This window comes from Gallinula chloropus (genome assembly GCF_964237585.1).
Source record: "Gallinula chloropus genome assembly, chromosome: 8".
NCBI lineage: Eukaryota > Metazoa > Chordata > Aves > Gruiformes > Rallidae > Gallinula > Gallinula chloropus.
The window spans coordinates 17,369,701-17,386,336 of NC_140093.1; the positions used below are offsets into that span (position 1 = coordinate 17,369,701).

General features: G+C 34.9%; 1 protein-coding gene across 5 annotated transcripts in view; it reads right to left on the bottom strand.

The window, feature by feature from the left end:
- Window positions 1-16,636, bottom strand: part of NLGN1 (neuroligin 1) — a gene marked incomplete at both ends in the record, with an annotated part of 304,519 nt that overhangs the window by 184,909 nt on the left and 102,974 nt on the right. For all 5 annotated transcript variants that reach the window (XM_084267404.1, XM_084267403.1, XM_084267402.1 and 2 more), the window contains one exon: window positions 11,005-11,157. In XM_084267404.1, the coding sequence (XP_084123530.1) occupies window positions 11,005-11,157 (153 nt within the window). The remainder of the gene's footprint in view (window positions 1-11,004; window positions 11,158-16,636) is intronic.

Consider the following 16,636-nt stretch of genomic DNA (forward strand, 5'->3'; position numbering starts at 1 on the left):
TTATGTAAATGAAAGTGCAGTCTCATGACAAAAGCTCTCCTTTGTACAGTCAAAGGAACTTGGTTTATCTATCTCCATCACCCAAGTGACAGCATTCAATCATTAATGGGAAATAAGCCTACTTGAGCTCATTTTTCCTTGCTGGAGTGTTGTAAGAGAAACATATAAAAGCAAAGACCCACATACTACTAGAGCAATATGGCAAATTTGTCCTGAATCATTCTTGAACACTACAAAGACTTCTACAGTGGTGAGCCAAAGGTGCTTACAAAAATGGGGATAACAAAGAAAAGTACATAGAGCCAGTTTTCTTTGGTGCTCTAGGCAGCAGCAAAGATCTCCCTCACTTTTAGAGATAAGGTGGTTCTCCTACAGATGCAACACATCATTGGTGCTGATTCTTTCTTACAAGACACATAGTATTTCCCATTTTAGGTTGGTCCTAGTAAAAATAGCCATGAGTCCTAACGACAGCTGTTTGTAACCATTTTGCAAAAGGACCTGCTCTATGGCAACATGGAACTGGAAATTGCTTACAGCAGAGAGCATTGTCTGCAAGAGGAGGGCTTTTTTTCCATGTCTTTAAGATAATACAGAGATTTTCTGACCCTCAGCTGCACCATAGACAGTCAGTGTTGTTTTGTCTTCTTATTTGGTATTTCTGAAGAAAAAGGTTAAAACCATGCATTTATTCTAGATAATACTTTTTCAAAATTATCAGTTCCACTACACCTACTGAATATGCTGTTTGTAAATTCGTTTGCACACGGTGCTTTCAAAAGAAACTTATCAACAAAAACATCTGCTGCCACGACTGAATTTGAACCAGAGATCAAAATACCAGCTATGAAATATTTATAAAAAGAAACCAGCCAAAAACTCTATAGAACTTTCAGAGGATATAAAAGAAACACATTATGTTCTTATGGAGGGGGAAGGAAAGGAAATTACGTGTCATTTTAAAGCTATTTAAGAATGCAACATTAAATTTCAAATAACATTTAGCTTGCAGACAGCTGTAAAGATGGAATTTGTGTACTACTGCAGATGAGGAATTTTGTGGTTGCTGGACGATGCAGGTAGCATCGTGTTATTTATCAATAACATTTTTACGGCATGTCTTCAGCTGGATGGAACCCACATTAGAAAAGACCTATATTAGCAAGGTAGATACCAAGTGAATTCTTTTTTATTAGAAAGAAAATACATGAAATAGTGAGCACATTTCCATTTTAACTTCAAGAACTCATGCTAAACAAAATCCAAGCAATGTGCATCCAAACATAATCATTACAACAAGAGAAACTCAACAGTGGAATGGGTTGTAAGCTTCGAACACACAGAACGTGCAAGCCCATGAAGTGTTAAAAAATTTTGAATTGCCAGGAATAAATGGTGAAAAGAAAGTTAATACTCTCTTTATTGTGAACATATCCCTTTCAGTCTAGCATAAATTTGCCTTCCTAGTTAAGGACTATATAAAAGGGAAAGGAAAATATTTAGAGAATTTTTTTCAAGAGGCATGTAATAATAAAGTGAGTAATTATAATAGCATTAGGATGCTCAGGAGTGTATTTTACAGGGTCATTAATATGGTTCATGGGTAGCTGAAAGCACATGGCCTTTGGCCTCATGCCTCACAACACACATGGGGCATGCATTAATGACTCTGTAAAGCACACCCTATTGCATCTCACTGCTTTAATAAAGCCTTACAGATGAAATGCAAAACCATTTTCAGTTGAGCTAGAGTATTTTGCTAAAGGTGAAAGGAAAATTTTGGTCATAGAAACAAATCAGCTAATGTGTAATAAGTTATACTGACAAGTAGAGATGGATTTTTTTTTAAAGAAATTAATTTACCTGTTAAAATCAATGAGATGATACAAACAAGTGCCTAACAAATTCATGGGATATTAGAATCTAAGTAAGGAAAACTGGTTAGCAATATGTTTGGCTTTTCTTTTTTAAATTATTTGGGTGTTATGCCCCTCCTCTCTTTATATTTCCTCCTTCTGTACTGAAGACTTCATTCTAAGTTAATACCTATGGCAATTTAAGATCCCCCATCTGAAACCCTGGTGGTGAACGTTGAGAAGACAAACAAATTATAACCAATGTGGAGGATTTCATAAATGCAAAAATTTAAGAATGAACATACAGCAAGAATAGTTTTACAATCAGTTGAATTCTTGAATGTATAGTGAGTCTCCCAGAGAAAGACTGCTCACCTCTTTTTGATTCTGTTTCATTATAATCTTGACAGAGTAAAAAATTATTACAGAACAATAAAAAAAAAAAAGATTTACTTCTGTCTTGCTTCTCATTTTGAGCAACAGCAAACCCCCTGAAATATGAAGATATTTCAAATAATTAAGGTATCTAAGTAATCTTCCTCTTTTTAAAAATATATGGTTAGCTTGCAATATATGTAACACAAGAGAGTCAAAATACTTCTAAAAATACTTTGGTATCTATTATTCATATTTGCTAGAAGGAAATGTTCATACTTTGCTTAATAAGGAATGTTAACCAATAAATATAATTTCCTCTGGCCTTTCACAGGCCTTCAACTAGCAGTTTTTCACATAATAATATATTCTAATCAGTTTTTGCCAAACTAATATTTATTTACCAGTACACTGTGCTGTGTAAGAAATCAGTATATCAAACAATGCAGTCTTCTATATATTCTACACTGGAAAGTAATGCAAATTGTTATATTTTACTGTGGTGTGTTCTATGTTGACTAAGGCAGGCATTTACACAGGGTCACACATTAAGTAGAAGAAAAAATTTAAGACCCTCTCTTGCCAGTACTGCTACCAAGAGAGCTTTGGACCACTAGATCTATTACTCACAATACTCTTGAACTGTTAAAAAGTGCTGTTACATCCTTAAAATACAGTTCCTATTCAACTGATTAAAAAAATATCATGAGGTATTACATCAAAGAACTATCAGAACATTATTTGAGCTCGTACCTATATATGTAAACTAATTTGCACACGAAAAAAACATAAAATGAGCAATTTTATGCATTTGAAGTGTGTGAAAAACGAGAGCAACATTTGCAATGGAAATCCCTGTCAAGTTATCTATTGCTTCCAAAGCCCCACAGTATACAGTAGTGCTTCATTTAAGCTTCAGAAAACTTGGGAATATTTTAATATATGTAATTAAATTCAGAGAATTGGGAATTCACAAGTATGCTAAGTATGCCATCTACTTGTCCTGTTACTTCTAGCAGAAATGTCAAAAACATCTTCATTTGCCTTTTATCTGGCCATGAATTACAGCAGTGCAAAACTCAGGAGTAAAGAGTGCCCCGCCCACCAAGACCGGGCATGGATCTCACCTAGATGCTGAGTTGTCGCTTGTTTCTTCTTGCCTTGCTTGAAAACCAGAATATTGGAAAGTCAGAGGATTCTTTCAGTGTTGGAACACTCAGCAGAGAGATAAAGATTGCATAAAAATCCTAATTTATCCCTACCTCTTGGCTTGCAGTCAGACATATTCTTTCCTGGGAAGTTTCACATCCTGGCAAAGGCAGAGCAGCCTAAATTCTGTTTGCTTCTAAGGGTGATGCCAAAACTGGCTTTCTACAGGTCTTTCCATCATGAGACAACCAAAGGTTTAGGACAGTGTAGTGTTTTATACAGATTATTTTGTATACCTAAACATTTGTAGTACTGTAGATCAGAGGTTTTTCCTGGGGATCAGCGATGATATAAAAGTAATCTTGTCAGGTATTACATAACGGGAAGGTAGCTACTCATAGCTAGATCATAAAAATTACAAAGAACATGTAGAGTCAAAGATTTAGATTTTTTTTTCTGAAGCAGTAAGACTTCTGTAATTTGTCTTCAGTGAACACTTTCTCCTTCCTATTTTGCTAATATCGTCAAGTTGAAGTTTATTATGCTTTCAAAGATAAATCTGCTATTTGGAAAAACTAGAATACTTTTATTATATGATTAAATATTGATCAAGGGAATTTATCTTACCAAAAAGTAATTTCTGTTGACAGAAATGACACAAATTGCTCTTATGCCAAAATGAATAGTTTTAAACTTTGTTATTTGTTATTTTTCTGTTTACCAAAAAGAAGTCTAGTGACAAATGTTAGAACAAACCTGTTATTTAAAATGTACCTGTACCAAGATAGAAATCTATTCAATGGCAAACAAAATGATGTCTTTGTGCCCTAAAAAATAGAGAAGCGGGTGTGTATCCATCTATCCAAGCAGATGGATAATGTCAATTTGTTGTGCTAGAAAAAGCACAAATAGAAAAGAAATGGTTCATTTTAAAAGTGCACTATATATTCAGGGTTCCCATTTCATAAATATCTTGCCTGCTGTGCACTGCAGTTGACCCTTTAAACATACCTAGTCAATAACCTATTGTTTACTGCAAGTCCATTTTGTCATTTTGATGGTACAGATTCAAGTGTGGCAATCTTCTTTCTCTGCTTCACTGCATACACAACTCCCTTTGGCTGGTACTAGCTCACAAAAAAGCCACTAAAATGTTATTAATTACAGCAGGTTTGAGATCTGAATGCTAATTCTATTAATGGACCTATGAAATTGGGACACTGTAAATCTAGATGAGCTGGGCTTGGGCCTCCTGCAAACTGGGCTGACCTGAGGTTACCTACTATATTAAATAAGAATTGTCTAATACATTTCTAGAATTCCAAGTATGTGTAAATCAGACCTTGTGAAGTACATCACCAGAGGGAATAGATAACTGCAGTATGCATTCTGTCTTAACTTCTTCTATTTATCAAATTCATTTGGAGTGCTTCATACCAAGAAACAGTCATGCCCAAGGCTAAGGTGGGATCAGATAAGGCCTTCTGGACACTTCTTTATTGTGTAATCCCAAAATGGTAATATTTCATATATGTGCAACATAATATTCGTATATTTAAAGTAGATGTTTTGTGAAGGTGCCAAGGGTCCCTAAAAGCATTTACAACTTAACATTCCTGCATGTTCTTCCAATTCAGAAAACCTAAATGAATGATTTTTGACTGCACATTTTGATATGTTTTGCTATTAATTTCCCATCTTTACTTTCAATATAATGTACTTTTAATTAGGCAATAATATCTAATCTTCTGTTCATCCATCATTTTTACTCAAACATGTTCAGAAATGGGTAATAGAACAAAGGCTCATCAGAGACCCTTTGGTGGTACAGCAAAGCTGGAATAAAATACCAACTCATGACAGTACCTTTAAGGTTTCATAAAAAGATAATGGATGTGCTTGTCACTGATGCTAATGATCAAACATTTTCCTAATTTAACTGGATATTAAATTGGGAACTATAAAAGATAACCCCAGAGTTAAAGCAATATAGGAAAAAGCACCTTGTTACAATTTTTATCTCCTTTGATATGAAACAAACATTATTCCATTCACTGAATAGTCACTGTGGTGTGAGTAGGTGATGCTTACTTTTATTCAAGTGAAGAGGCTTATTTTCAGGAGAAAGAAAACTCTCCAGGCTGCAGAATAGGAACATGATAGATTATACATGTAAAAATGCTTAAATGACACAGGACACTAATTCATCACAATATCTTTATGAAGTTGACTAAAGCATCTTCTAATCAGATATGAAGCAGTTTTTGAAAGGATTATATTTCATATCTGATTTTGAAACATACTGGAAAGATATCCTCTGGTTAATATTTTCAGAAGTATTACCATGATGTCAAATATGGAGAAGGGCAGAGAGCAAAAATAACCCCAAGAAGCAAACCCTACAAACTATGGGAGTGGAACACTACAAAGTACGTAATTACAAAAATAAGGATTGATCAGTTTGACAAATTAGATTAACACCAAAAAACCCCAGATCTAATTTGAAAGCACTAAGGGTAAAAAAAAAAAAAAAAAAAAAAGCCTTTTACTCTATTTAGAAAGAGGAAAATATCAAAACAAAGCAACACACTACCTTCTAGTCAATCACAATGAAATTAGTCCCCCGAAATGGGCAGGTATTTCCAAGTTGTTTTGAATTAGTTTTCATTACAATACATTCTCATGTCTGTATTCAATCCTGCAAATAATTATTCATCCCATTTAAAGGTTCACTGGGCTACATTCTGGAAGTACTATAGCAATTGGAAGAAACTCATGTGCATAAACTTACTCATAAAGGAAAAGTTGTGCAATAGTCTTTACTGTTGGGAATATGCAGTGTCCTGGTTAAGAGAAAGATGGATGGATAACGGCAGAAATGCTCGGCTTGGCACAGAATGTCCAACACTTACTGCAGGGCTGTATCTTTATATTTCACATACCTCTTTAGCCAGTAAGATATTGCTGGTTGGCATAATTCTACACGGAAGCAATGTCTACGTTCAAAGCTAATGTACTTTCCTAATATATTCTGACACAGAACAACCAACCATGTTAAGGCATACATAGCAAGACTCACCTTCTGTCACCAGATCATCCATAAAGCTCTAAGAGTCATTAACAAAAGCAGGAAAGAACTTTTTATCAGTATTTTTGCTTTGTTCTGTTTTCTTCCACTATTCTAAATTTTATTTTATGTGAATGTTGCAGCCTAACGTCCAGAGGACACAACACACTACTCAAAAATTGAGCTTTGGGCGGAAAAACACAACAGACCTCTTCAAAGAATAGCTTTTCTTAGAAGCAGCTCTGGGCATGAGTAGCAATTTTCCAGTACCTTTTTCCTCATTTTGAATTATGGGCATCAAGGCTCTTTCACGAGGGGAAGCACTGTACTTATGAGCACTGTTGATTTCAGTGGAGTTATTTGGGAAATAATGTACTGTAAGAATAAGGATATCAGGCTTTTCAAACAGTTCCAGTGACTATATCATAAAAGTATGTACTTTTAATCCTGTAGCATTAGAAGTACACACTGGGGGAAAAAAATTAAATAAAAAAAAAAATCAAAGTGTGGGGACACCTGGATAGGTGTTTTCTACTCAGTACTCCCAGCCAATATCCTCCAACTCATGGATGACAATGCAAACACAGGGCTAAATGACAACAATGCTGCCTGTACCCTCCTCAAATGGAAAAATTGCTTACAATTAAAGAAAGCACAACTAAGACCATCTCACTTACAGGTGTGCTTTATTTCTGGCATAAATTATGGTTTTATAGTTATAGAGCTTCTGCCTTCCTGATACAGATATTCAGAATGTCAAATAGAAAATAAAAAAAATACTGTAGTTTTTCTTTTTTCCTTATTACAACCTTTTAACCCAGACCCTTGGAATGACAATATACTGCATCTGTATGGAAAACCAGATCCTCTTAAAGTGAAGAAAAACAAAACCAAACAACAACAAAACAAAACAAAAAAAACCAGAAATTTAAAGAAGTGCTTAACCTAGAGATTCCTGTGAATCATTCTTCCATCCCCCAGTTCAGTTTGTAAGCTGCATTAAGAAATGTTTCTTTCTGTTCTATTAAAGTCCTGTGATTAAAAGATAATCAAGAACAACCATAAATTAATAAATTGAAATAACAAGTACACAGCATAAACCAGCTCGCTCTCTTCCTTCTTGAGAGTAAAAGGGGTAGCAGTCGATGCTGACCCAAAGCATTCTTCTCTTTTTATAAATAAACCTTTTATAAGAGTGAACACAAAAAACAGCACTGGCAGTATTACATCAGTCATGATCTTTTCTGGATGGTAAATAGACTCCTTTTACAATCCATTTATGGGTTTTTTTATGAAATTTAAATAAAAAGCTCCTGCTTTTTACCAGATGGATATATGTTATATAAACATTTGAAGTCTCAAATTAGTTGAGTTCAAAATCCTAACTTGTCTTCCTTTCCTAAAGACAGGCCATAAAAATATATCTGCACTTACACCCATGCTGTCCTTCAAGGGTATTAGACTACTCACACGGTATTCCTTACTAGATGAGATAGCTTGCACAAGACTTGCATTTAAAGAGAATTTGAAGAAGAAATAAATAGTCTGTTTCCAACGGCTTCTTATTCAGTAGTCCCCAAATTTCCAGGGTAAACAGTTTTCTTTTCCATCTTATCTTTATCTAAGGAAAGATCCTAACAGACTTTCATTCTCAGACTTGCTTCAAAGGCAAAATTGGACCAGGGAACTCACTGGGGTTTTGTTTGTTTTTTAAATGCACTTGCTGCATACTACTTTAATTTTTATCATTGTTTTCTCTTTTCCAAATGCATTTAACTTTTCACCAATTTTTAACGTTTATTTAGAAGCAAGTCTTTCATCTCCATAAAATGCAGGTACTCGAGCAGGTTAGTCTATAAGACAAAGGATGTTTCAATTCAGAACAAACAGAAAAATCATCTGAATTGTACAAGAGCTTGTCTGCTGTGGACTTAATAATAGTACTGTAAGGAATCACATATCACAGTATATCCTCCCTTCCCATCACTCTTGGTCTGGAAGAAAATGTTCCTGTTGCAGCTCTAAACATTTATTTAACTGGTTTCCTTATTAAGAAATGTCACAGTGTGAATCTCAGTGAAACAACAGAGCTCCCAGGACTCTCAGAGATCACATATATTGAGACATATATCCACAAAGACTAGACAAGAAACTCACACCAATAAAGGCCATATGAAAGTGAGAAGATAGACTGTATTTTGTCCCTACATCATCTCATGTAAAAAAACGTCCCTATATTACTTCTCCCTGTACTGCCAGGCATTTAACACAGCAGTGAACTGAGATCCCACAGGCAACGGACAGAGAAGCTGAACCTCTCACCTTATGGAAAGTGATCAAATAAGGGAAGTTAAGAATTTCTCTGTTCTGTATTTGTCACACCATATCTTAATTAACGTGGCAGCAAAGGGTAGCGTTCTGCTGTATAGTGGTGAACAAAGAATTTCAAACCAGCAAAAGTTGATATTTCAAATGATTATACACAAATCTTAAAACCAGAAAACAAAGGCAGGCAGAAAAAAAGACAACTGTACCATTTTTATTTTTTTGATTACTAATGGGTTTCACACTACCTATGTACTATCAGTACATGACAAGCACTATACCAGACACACAACATATGAACAATTTCTACATATCATTAACGGGTGCATATATTTTACTTAAAAAACCCTACAAGCCAAATATAAGGTTATTTTAGTTTGAAAGTAATTTCAAGTATTCATACCAACCATTAGATTCTACTGTGACTTTTAGAGGTTTTACTGTAATAGGTCCCCCTTAAAAGAAAATTAGCTCTCTGCCCCTTGAGGCTCTGTAAAGACCAGAAAGTCCAAAGAACCACAAAAGCACGAATACAAACGAAATCCTCCTAAGCTTAGTAAGATGTTAACAGTGGGTTACCTCAGGGATCAGTGTTAAATTACAAGTGGAAAATCCATTTACCATCAACGAAGGTGAATTAATTTTCATCTTTCAAGCAACTAGCCCATTCAAACACTGCAACAATAAGTTGTTTAGGAATTAAAATAAATAACTAACAAAAATAAACAGTGCTTTCAAATAATGCATATTGTATTACTGGACAGAATACCCTTCTAGCAGATGATATAGCTAAATGTTTGACAAGTCAAAGATGAAAGCACTAACGTAAAAGTAAAATATTGATTAAAGGTAAAGATTACAGAATATTAACCAATATGTGCCCAATATGTGTTACTATAGAAACTGGAAGACAGGAGGAGGAAGAAAACAAACATACAAAACATCAGAATTTCCTTGCTTAAAGTATGTCATGAATTAAACCTCCAACTGGATAATAAGGAGATAAATCCAGAAAAAAAAATAGTTATTTTTCTGGAAATTATTCATCCCCTTGTAAAACACAACTGTAGTAGACCAAGTTCAAAATTCTAAAGTCAAAATCCGTTTCTTCCCTCCAAATTTGAAATATATTCAGATGTCAAATTTAACAAAATTTAAACCTTTGGAAGAAAATTACCCAAACAAACCTGAACTGATGAATTTGAGAATCTCATTAACGGAATTCAAATTACAAAGAAACAGAACAATGATACATGAAATGGCCACACAAAAGAAAACCAGAGCAGCAGGCATTGCTAATACCCATTAATTGAAAATAAAGTTGACTGGTCTTCAGAATCAACTCACTGCTGAGTATTGCACTGCTTCAGATGTTAAAGGGAACACTCTTATACCAACGTAAATATTATGAAGTTACTTTCAGACCTCCAAAATACCCCAGAATCAAACTCCAGCTTTCAGGAGTCTTAGCAAGCAGCATTCTGGTGGAACACACAGAAGGAAAAAACCAATAGTATTACCTCAAGAGCAGGTGTTCACTTATACCATGACTACATTGAACAAATGGCAAAATGTAATTGTTTTTGAAATACAAGCTACCAGAGGGATACCACACAAGTCTACCAACATCATCAGTATAACCTGTTCAAACTATTTGAAACAAAAAATAATTCTATTAAATCTCCAATTTCATCTCAGAAAGAAATACTGTATGTTCATGAATTATACCTATAACAATTAAAAAAAACCACAATAAAGCACAAACAGGTAAAAAGTACATCTCTTATTTAATAATATTTTCATAACCTCCTTGATTTTTTCATAATTTGAAAAAGCAACAGTAATCAAAACTTGGACTATTTCTTCCAACTGGAAACTCTTAACATCCATAACTTAACAGCTTTTTAAAAACATATATAATTTACCTGTCTGTGAAGTAAAGCATTACTGTTATTCACAGCAAATAAAAGAACTCTTCTGTCTGAACAGCTCAGCAAGGGGAACACCTGTTTCATACCACTAAAAACATGACAGTAGGTTCTTCCAGACAATGCTTGCAATGCCACACTACCTCATGCCCAGAATACAAACCTTTTATCCTTTTATTTGACAAAGAAAACAAAGCTGCTGTTCTTTTTCTTTTTTTTTTTTTTTTTCTTAAATACATTCTCAGGTATAACAGGAATTGCATTGCAGATAGCAGGGATTAATGGAAAGCTGAAAGCTTCTTACCAAGTACCCCAAGGCGATAGTTGACTGTGATGACTATCACATTCCCATAACTTGCTAGAACACTGCCATCATATAAATTTCCAGTGCCTTCCATGTAGGACCCTCCATGAATATACACCATCACAGGCTTAGGTCCCCCACTGTCCCGAATGTCTGGAAAAAATATTAAGACACATTTTATCTCAAGAAAGTACCCAAAAAAAAAGATACATGCAATATATTTATTTTGGTTTTAGTGAGGTTATTTTTCTTGAAGTGTTTCTCAAGCAACATCTCTTACATACGGAAAAGGGCTGGTGGGCATAAGTTTTTCTTTGTGGCTTAAAACTAAAGTTTATGTTTCTGAAGCACTTGTTGGTCTCAGAAAAGCAGAAAGGAATCGAAAATGGTAACACGGTTGCTCCAGTGCAATGGATGTGATTCTGGTCCTGACGCATTTAACATGAAATGTCTGATAACATCAACGTGAACTCAAATAAGCCAAGTCTGAACACTTCTGAAAGTTCAGTCCATCTTTCTGTTCACTTAGCTAAAGGCAATTCACCATTTTAAGATAAACAAGATTTCTGCTTGTACATAAATTCTTGATTGCTTCCAGTACAGTATTATCAATAATTCATAAAAAGGGTGTATAAGCAGCTCTCTTTTGATAGGTCTGAAGTCTAAGTTCTCAAAATTACTTAGAAGCTATTTAACACTTAGACCTCAAATGGATGTTATTTGTAACCTGGGTATGCTAAAGTTTAAGGTGCATCAGGTACTTTTTATTTCACTGAACTGGGAAAAGTTATAAAACCTTATAGTTGAAAAAAACAAAGAAAGCTGCTTGGAGCAGTGTTTATAAATCCCATCCTATATTTAAACAAACTCTAAAAGGTTTTCAAAATTGACATTGAATACAAGGTAACAATTTTAAATCTTAGAAGCTTAGCCATTCTCTAATTAAATATTGACATATTGTTTTGAGTTTCTTTATATTGAAGACATCAATTTGGATATCTCCCCCCCACATAGTCTTATTTACAAATTGATGCATCTACTTGCATCTAATTTTAAATATCTGAATACTACTGCTCCTTGTAAGGAAATTTGTTCCAATTCAAAGTGACAGTTAGTGATGGGATAATACATGTTTTTAAAAGATTTTTTTTTCTGTTGGACAGGAAAGAAATCAGCTAAGGTGTAAATTTAGACTTTTACATCTGGATTAAATTGTATTTTGGTCTCATTTACTATGTGCCTGAATCTTTTCCTCTGCCCAAGTCATAATATTCCACAACAGTCCCTAAAAATCGAGACACACATGAGAGCATATGAAAACTTCCCAAGGAGGAACTTCACTGCATATTCTGATTCTAAGACATTTTCTGTCATTATGACAGTATTCAAGTGACTTCCCTGATTACTCACTTCAGCATCTGAAGAAACCTCAGATGTATTGTTACTTCTTTGATTTGGAGGAATCTTAGTTAAGAAGCTTTCAAGGAAGCTCTCTGTAGAGTTGTTTGAATCATTTCTGAAGCGCTGTAATGACTACTGGGTGAGGGCAGTTACACTAAAAGCCCTGCTTTCTGAATCTGCTGGAAAAGATCAGCACAGATGTGTCTGTTTATAGAAAGCCAGTTGCTATTATTATTTTGATATTGATTCTAATTTAAAGAAAATGCCAGAACAGTCAAGATCAGAAATTGGATCTTCAATATTGGAAGTACTAGAACAATCATTTATTCAAGACCAAAAGGATGATGAAAGGTTGTGCATGAAATTGCTTGTATTGCTTTCCTCACTCAAGCATATAGCAAGGGCTTTCCAACATGCAATTTTCAGAGTGTAAAGCTAAGGAGATTATCTATCTTCATTGTCCATAGGACAGAATTATGAGGTCCTGAGGTTTAAAATCTACACCGAGGAAAAAAAATCTTTTCAAATTCATGTATCATTTTCAGTAGATGGTTTGGTCATAGTCTATGCTTTTTATTTTTTTTTTTTTTTTTTGACACAAAAATGGAAGCAATAATAAATTATTAATCTGAAATCACTGTGTGACTGTTCCCAGCAGAAATTGTACATAGTTAATTGTATGCTTGGTGGTGGCACAGGGGGAGACTGTCTCAGAATTCTTCTTTAATTAAAATTACATAGAATTACAGAGCACCAACTGTGAACAGTAATGAAATGTTGGTAGCTTTGGCCTGTTTATCTGGAAAATAAAACTGGAATATTTAGAAAAGAATGGGTGTCCTTTATCTGAGAAAGGAAGCACACATGCATGAGAAAGACATATAAAGAAGCAATGCTTCAAGTAATTTTTGTCTATATTGTAATTTATTATTTCCTACTACTAATATTCTTGTAAAGACTACTGACAGATAAAGACTAACTTTCAACTTTCCCTATGTGCCATGTCAGCAGATGACATGCAGTATGAATTTTCCTCACGCTGCTTTGGCAAAGTCATCAGTCTTAAGAGAAATCCCTTTTACAAAAGAAAAATGCCGCTTCTGTGTCTCCCAGGCCATAATCAAGAATCGATTCCTACCTGGAAGACTAAGTGTTCCACCATGAATACTATCATCCTTTGAAATTTAAATGCGGGAAGTCTTAAGATAATACTCTGCAAGGAGAAATTCCGTTTTGGTACTAAAGTGGCAGAAAGATGCACTTTTCAAAAGTGCTTATTGAAGTGTCAAACTCGAAGAAAATAATTGAGATTTTGGCAGCCAGATTCTTTTCAAAACTTGACCATAGATAATTTGATACAGTTTTGGGTTGTTGTTTTTTTTTTTTTTTCCTGCAGGCTGGTATCAATCCTTTGTGTGCATGTGCTGGAGTGGTCTCAGTAAACTGTATTTACAGTGTCTTACACAGATTAAGTTGTTCAGGGATGTAGATTCATAGGTATTTGTGGAAGTAGCTCAACGTGAACCTGAAGCAGTGGGGTGCAAATGGGGCATTTCTGTCAAGTGTAAACTTATATCCTGACTTAATTTAGTTGGGTACTGTACATTTTTTTAAAATTGTTTCCTTTAACTAAAAAGCAGACATTAATATTTTCAAAGACATATGCATAGATAATGTTATACAAAATCCTTCTCAAATTTGACTCTTCTATTTATTTTTTATTCAAGATAAGTTTTGAGTGCTGTGATTTGTTTGGCTTTTAATTGCTAGTTCATAAAACATCTAAGTAGGCCTCACTGTATAGCAGAGAATGATCTTATTTCTATGACATACATGAGCTTATTATAGTTTCCATCATCTCCTCTCTTCTGTACCCTTCTAATGTTTCTTGCATCTACTTTTTACGTCTGGTCTTAATTACATTACAGGCAATTTAGGAATAGGGCTGTCTTTTATTCTACGTTTGTTACATCACACAACAGGGAACTGGGTCTGACTGTGAATACCATCCACAATTGTCATAAATAACAAAACATAATTATGGCTTCAGTCATTTGGAGCTGATGTGGATTGGCCACGTGACTTAGCAAGTATAATTTGCAGGATACAACCAAAACAGGAAAGGAAGAAAGCCTACCTGGAGACAACATAGCACAAAAATATAATGAATTCAGCACAGATGTCACAAGCAGTGGGTTTTTCTAAAGGCTATAAAAAATAGTGACATTCTGATGTAGAGTATTAAGTAAATTTTGAGGTTTGAGCATGAAACACCACTAGAACAATGGAAAACTTTTAAAGTGGCTACTGCTAAAGCTACGTGCTCCTTACAGACAATATATATGTATGGATAGATGCGTAGCACTTCCATAAGCTTTTGTCATAAAATACTTAAGTAAAGTATGTCATCAATCAGGGTAACTCTTAATCATTTAAAAGCCTTTTGAAAGTATTTGACCTCTCAGTTCAAATCCATCTGATGCCTCATGGAAGCACTGCTATTTTAATAAGCTGGTGCACTTACCAGTGCTAATATGTAAACATGGCTTTAACATGTGATATAAAACTAGATGTCCTAAGACTATTAAAGTATCTATTGAACTTCTGTTAGAGGTGGCAGTGAAGTTCTAGACATGTTTCATGTTTTAAAATATAGCCTACTCCCATCAAATATCAGACAAATAGAATTCTCCTTATTTTGTTTGGTTTTGTGTCTGTCAAGCCAATGGATCATTTTAAGCACACTCAAACACTTAACTACCTTTACCTGGAAGTGATTTGAGATCCTGATGGAGTACTACATGAATCTATATTCTATTAAAAATGTCCTATGCTTTCACAGGAGCATCTGGAGCAGATTGTCATTAGAGTGGGACCTCAATAGGCAGGTAGGCAGCAATTTTAAATTATTAAAGGATGACAGTTCAAAATGCAAAAGCTGACAGACCCTTCACTGTACAAGCAATGCTTGGCAGTGCTAAAAGTATAATGGAGCCCCAAAGAGGTGCTCAAACTAAAGGACTGTCAGAATATTGAAATATTTACTCTGGATTGTTTCAAGTACTAACATCATCAGCACAAAAATTCAAGATAATCTGAGCTGGGATCCTCAGTGTAAAAGGAAAATACAATCAGAAAAATTTAATATGCAAGTGAGATTGGAATCTGTACCTGAAATCACAGAAATAGCATGAATAGTTGAGAGGATGAACAGGAATCACGAATATGTTTGTGTATCAGCACGCTCACCCAAAGTGGTAAGATCTGTGCTACTCCAGCCTGGCTGGAACTCATTAGAGGCTATAATTAAGGCTGGAGCATGTGGTTGCTTTGCAATGTAGACAAATGTGTTCCGCTGTTTACTGATCTCTGAAGTCCGAAAATGTGCTAGTGCCAGACGGAAAGATTGTTTCTCTCATTTCTTCCCATGACAGTTGAAAGCAGATGAAATGCTAAACTTAGCAACATCGTCTATTTTAATACTAATGGAGTGATAGGATTTTTTGGAGAAGATCCTCAATTCTGAAATGTGCTCTTTTGCGCAGATAACGCTACAGTCTGTTAAGCATAAGAAGGGATTTGCAGATGCATTCTGCATCATTACAAATTTAAAATTTGAGTGGATTTTTGTTTGTTTTGATTTAGAACATGCTCTAGACCAAGAAGTTCCTTCATTCGGATGAAGTCCAATAGCCCATATAAGACAGAGCATCAGCCTAAATGATTAGAATCATCACAGTTACAGCCTGTGAACAAACAGCAACATCTGTTCCTAATCTGTCTCCTTTTTCACAGGAGAGACTGGAATGGAGCAGGGTAGAGTAGAAACCTCTAGCAATTACAGCGCAGACCCCACTTCCGAGGCATGTACTGTCAGTTCCCTGCTTGGCCATGGACATGGTGTCTGTATTCCTCACTTCTAAAAATGGACTAGTAGCATTCCTCTGTCACAGAGGGATGCTGTGAGACTGAATACATTAAAAACTGAGAGATGCTCAAATAGCATTGGGGACTAAGTAAGGATCTAAGACTGACAGATTGATGTGCTAGGTAAGGTATGTATGACAGAATAGTGGATGAGAAGAATTCATTTGTGAGCAATCCTTCATCAATATTTTATACAGCACTAACTACCTAGAAGTCCAGTTTGGATCCCTGAGTACATAGGCTGATTAACGATTTGTGTTGCTATATTTTAAGATGTGTTAGGGATTTTAGGATATAGGGTGCA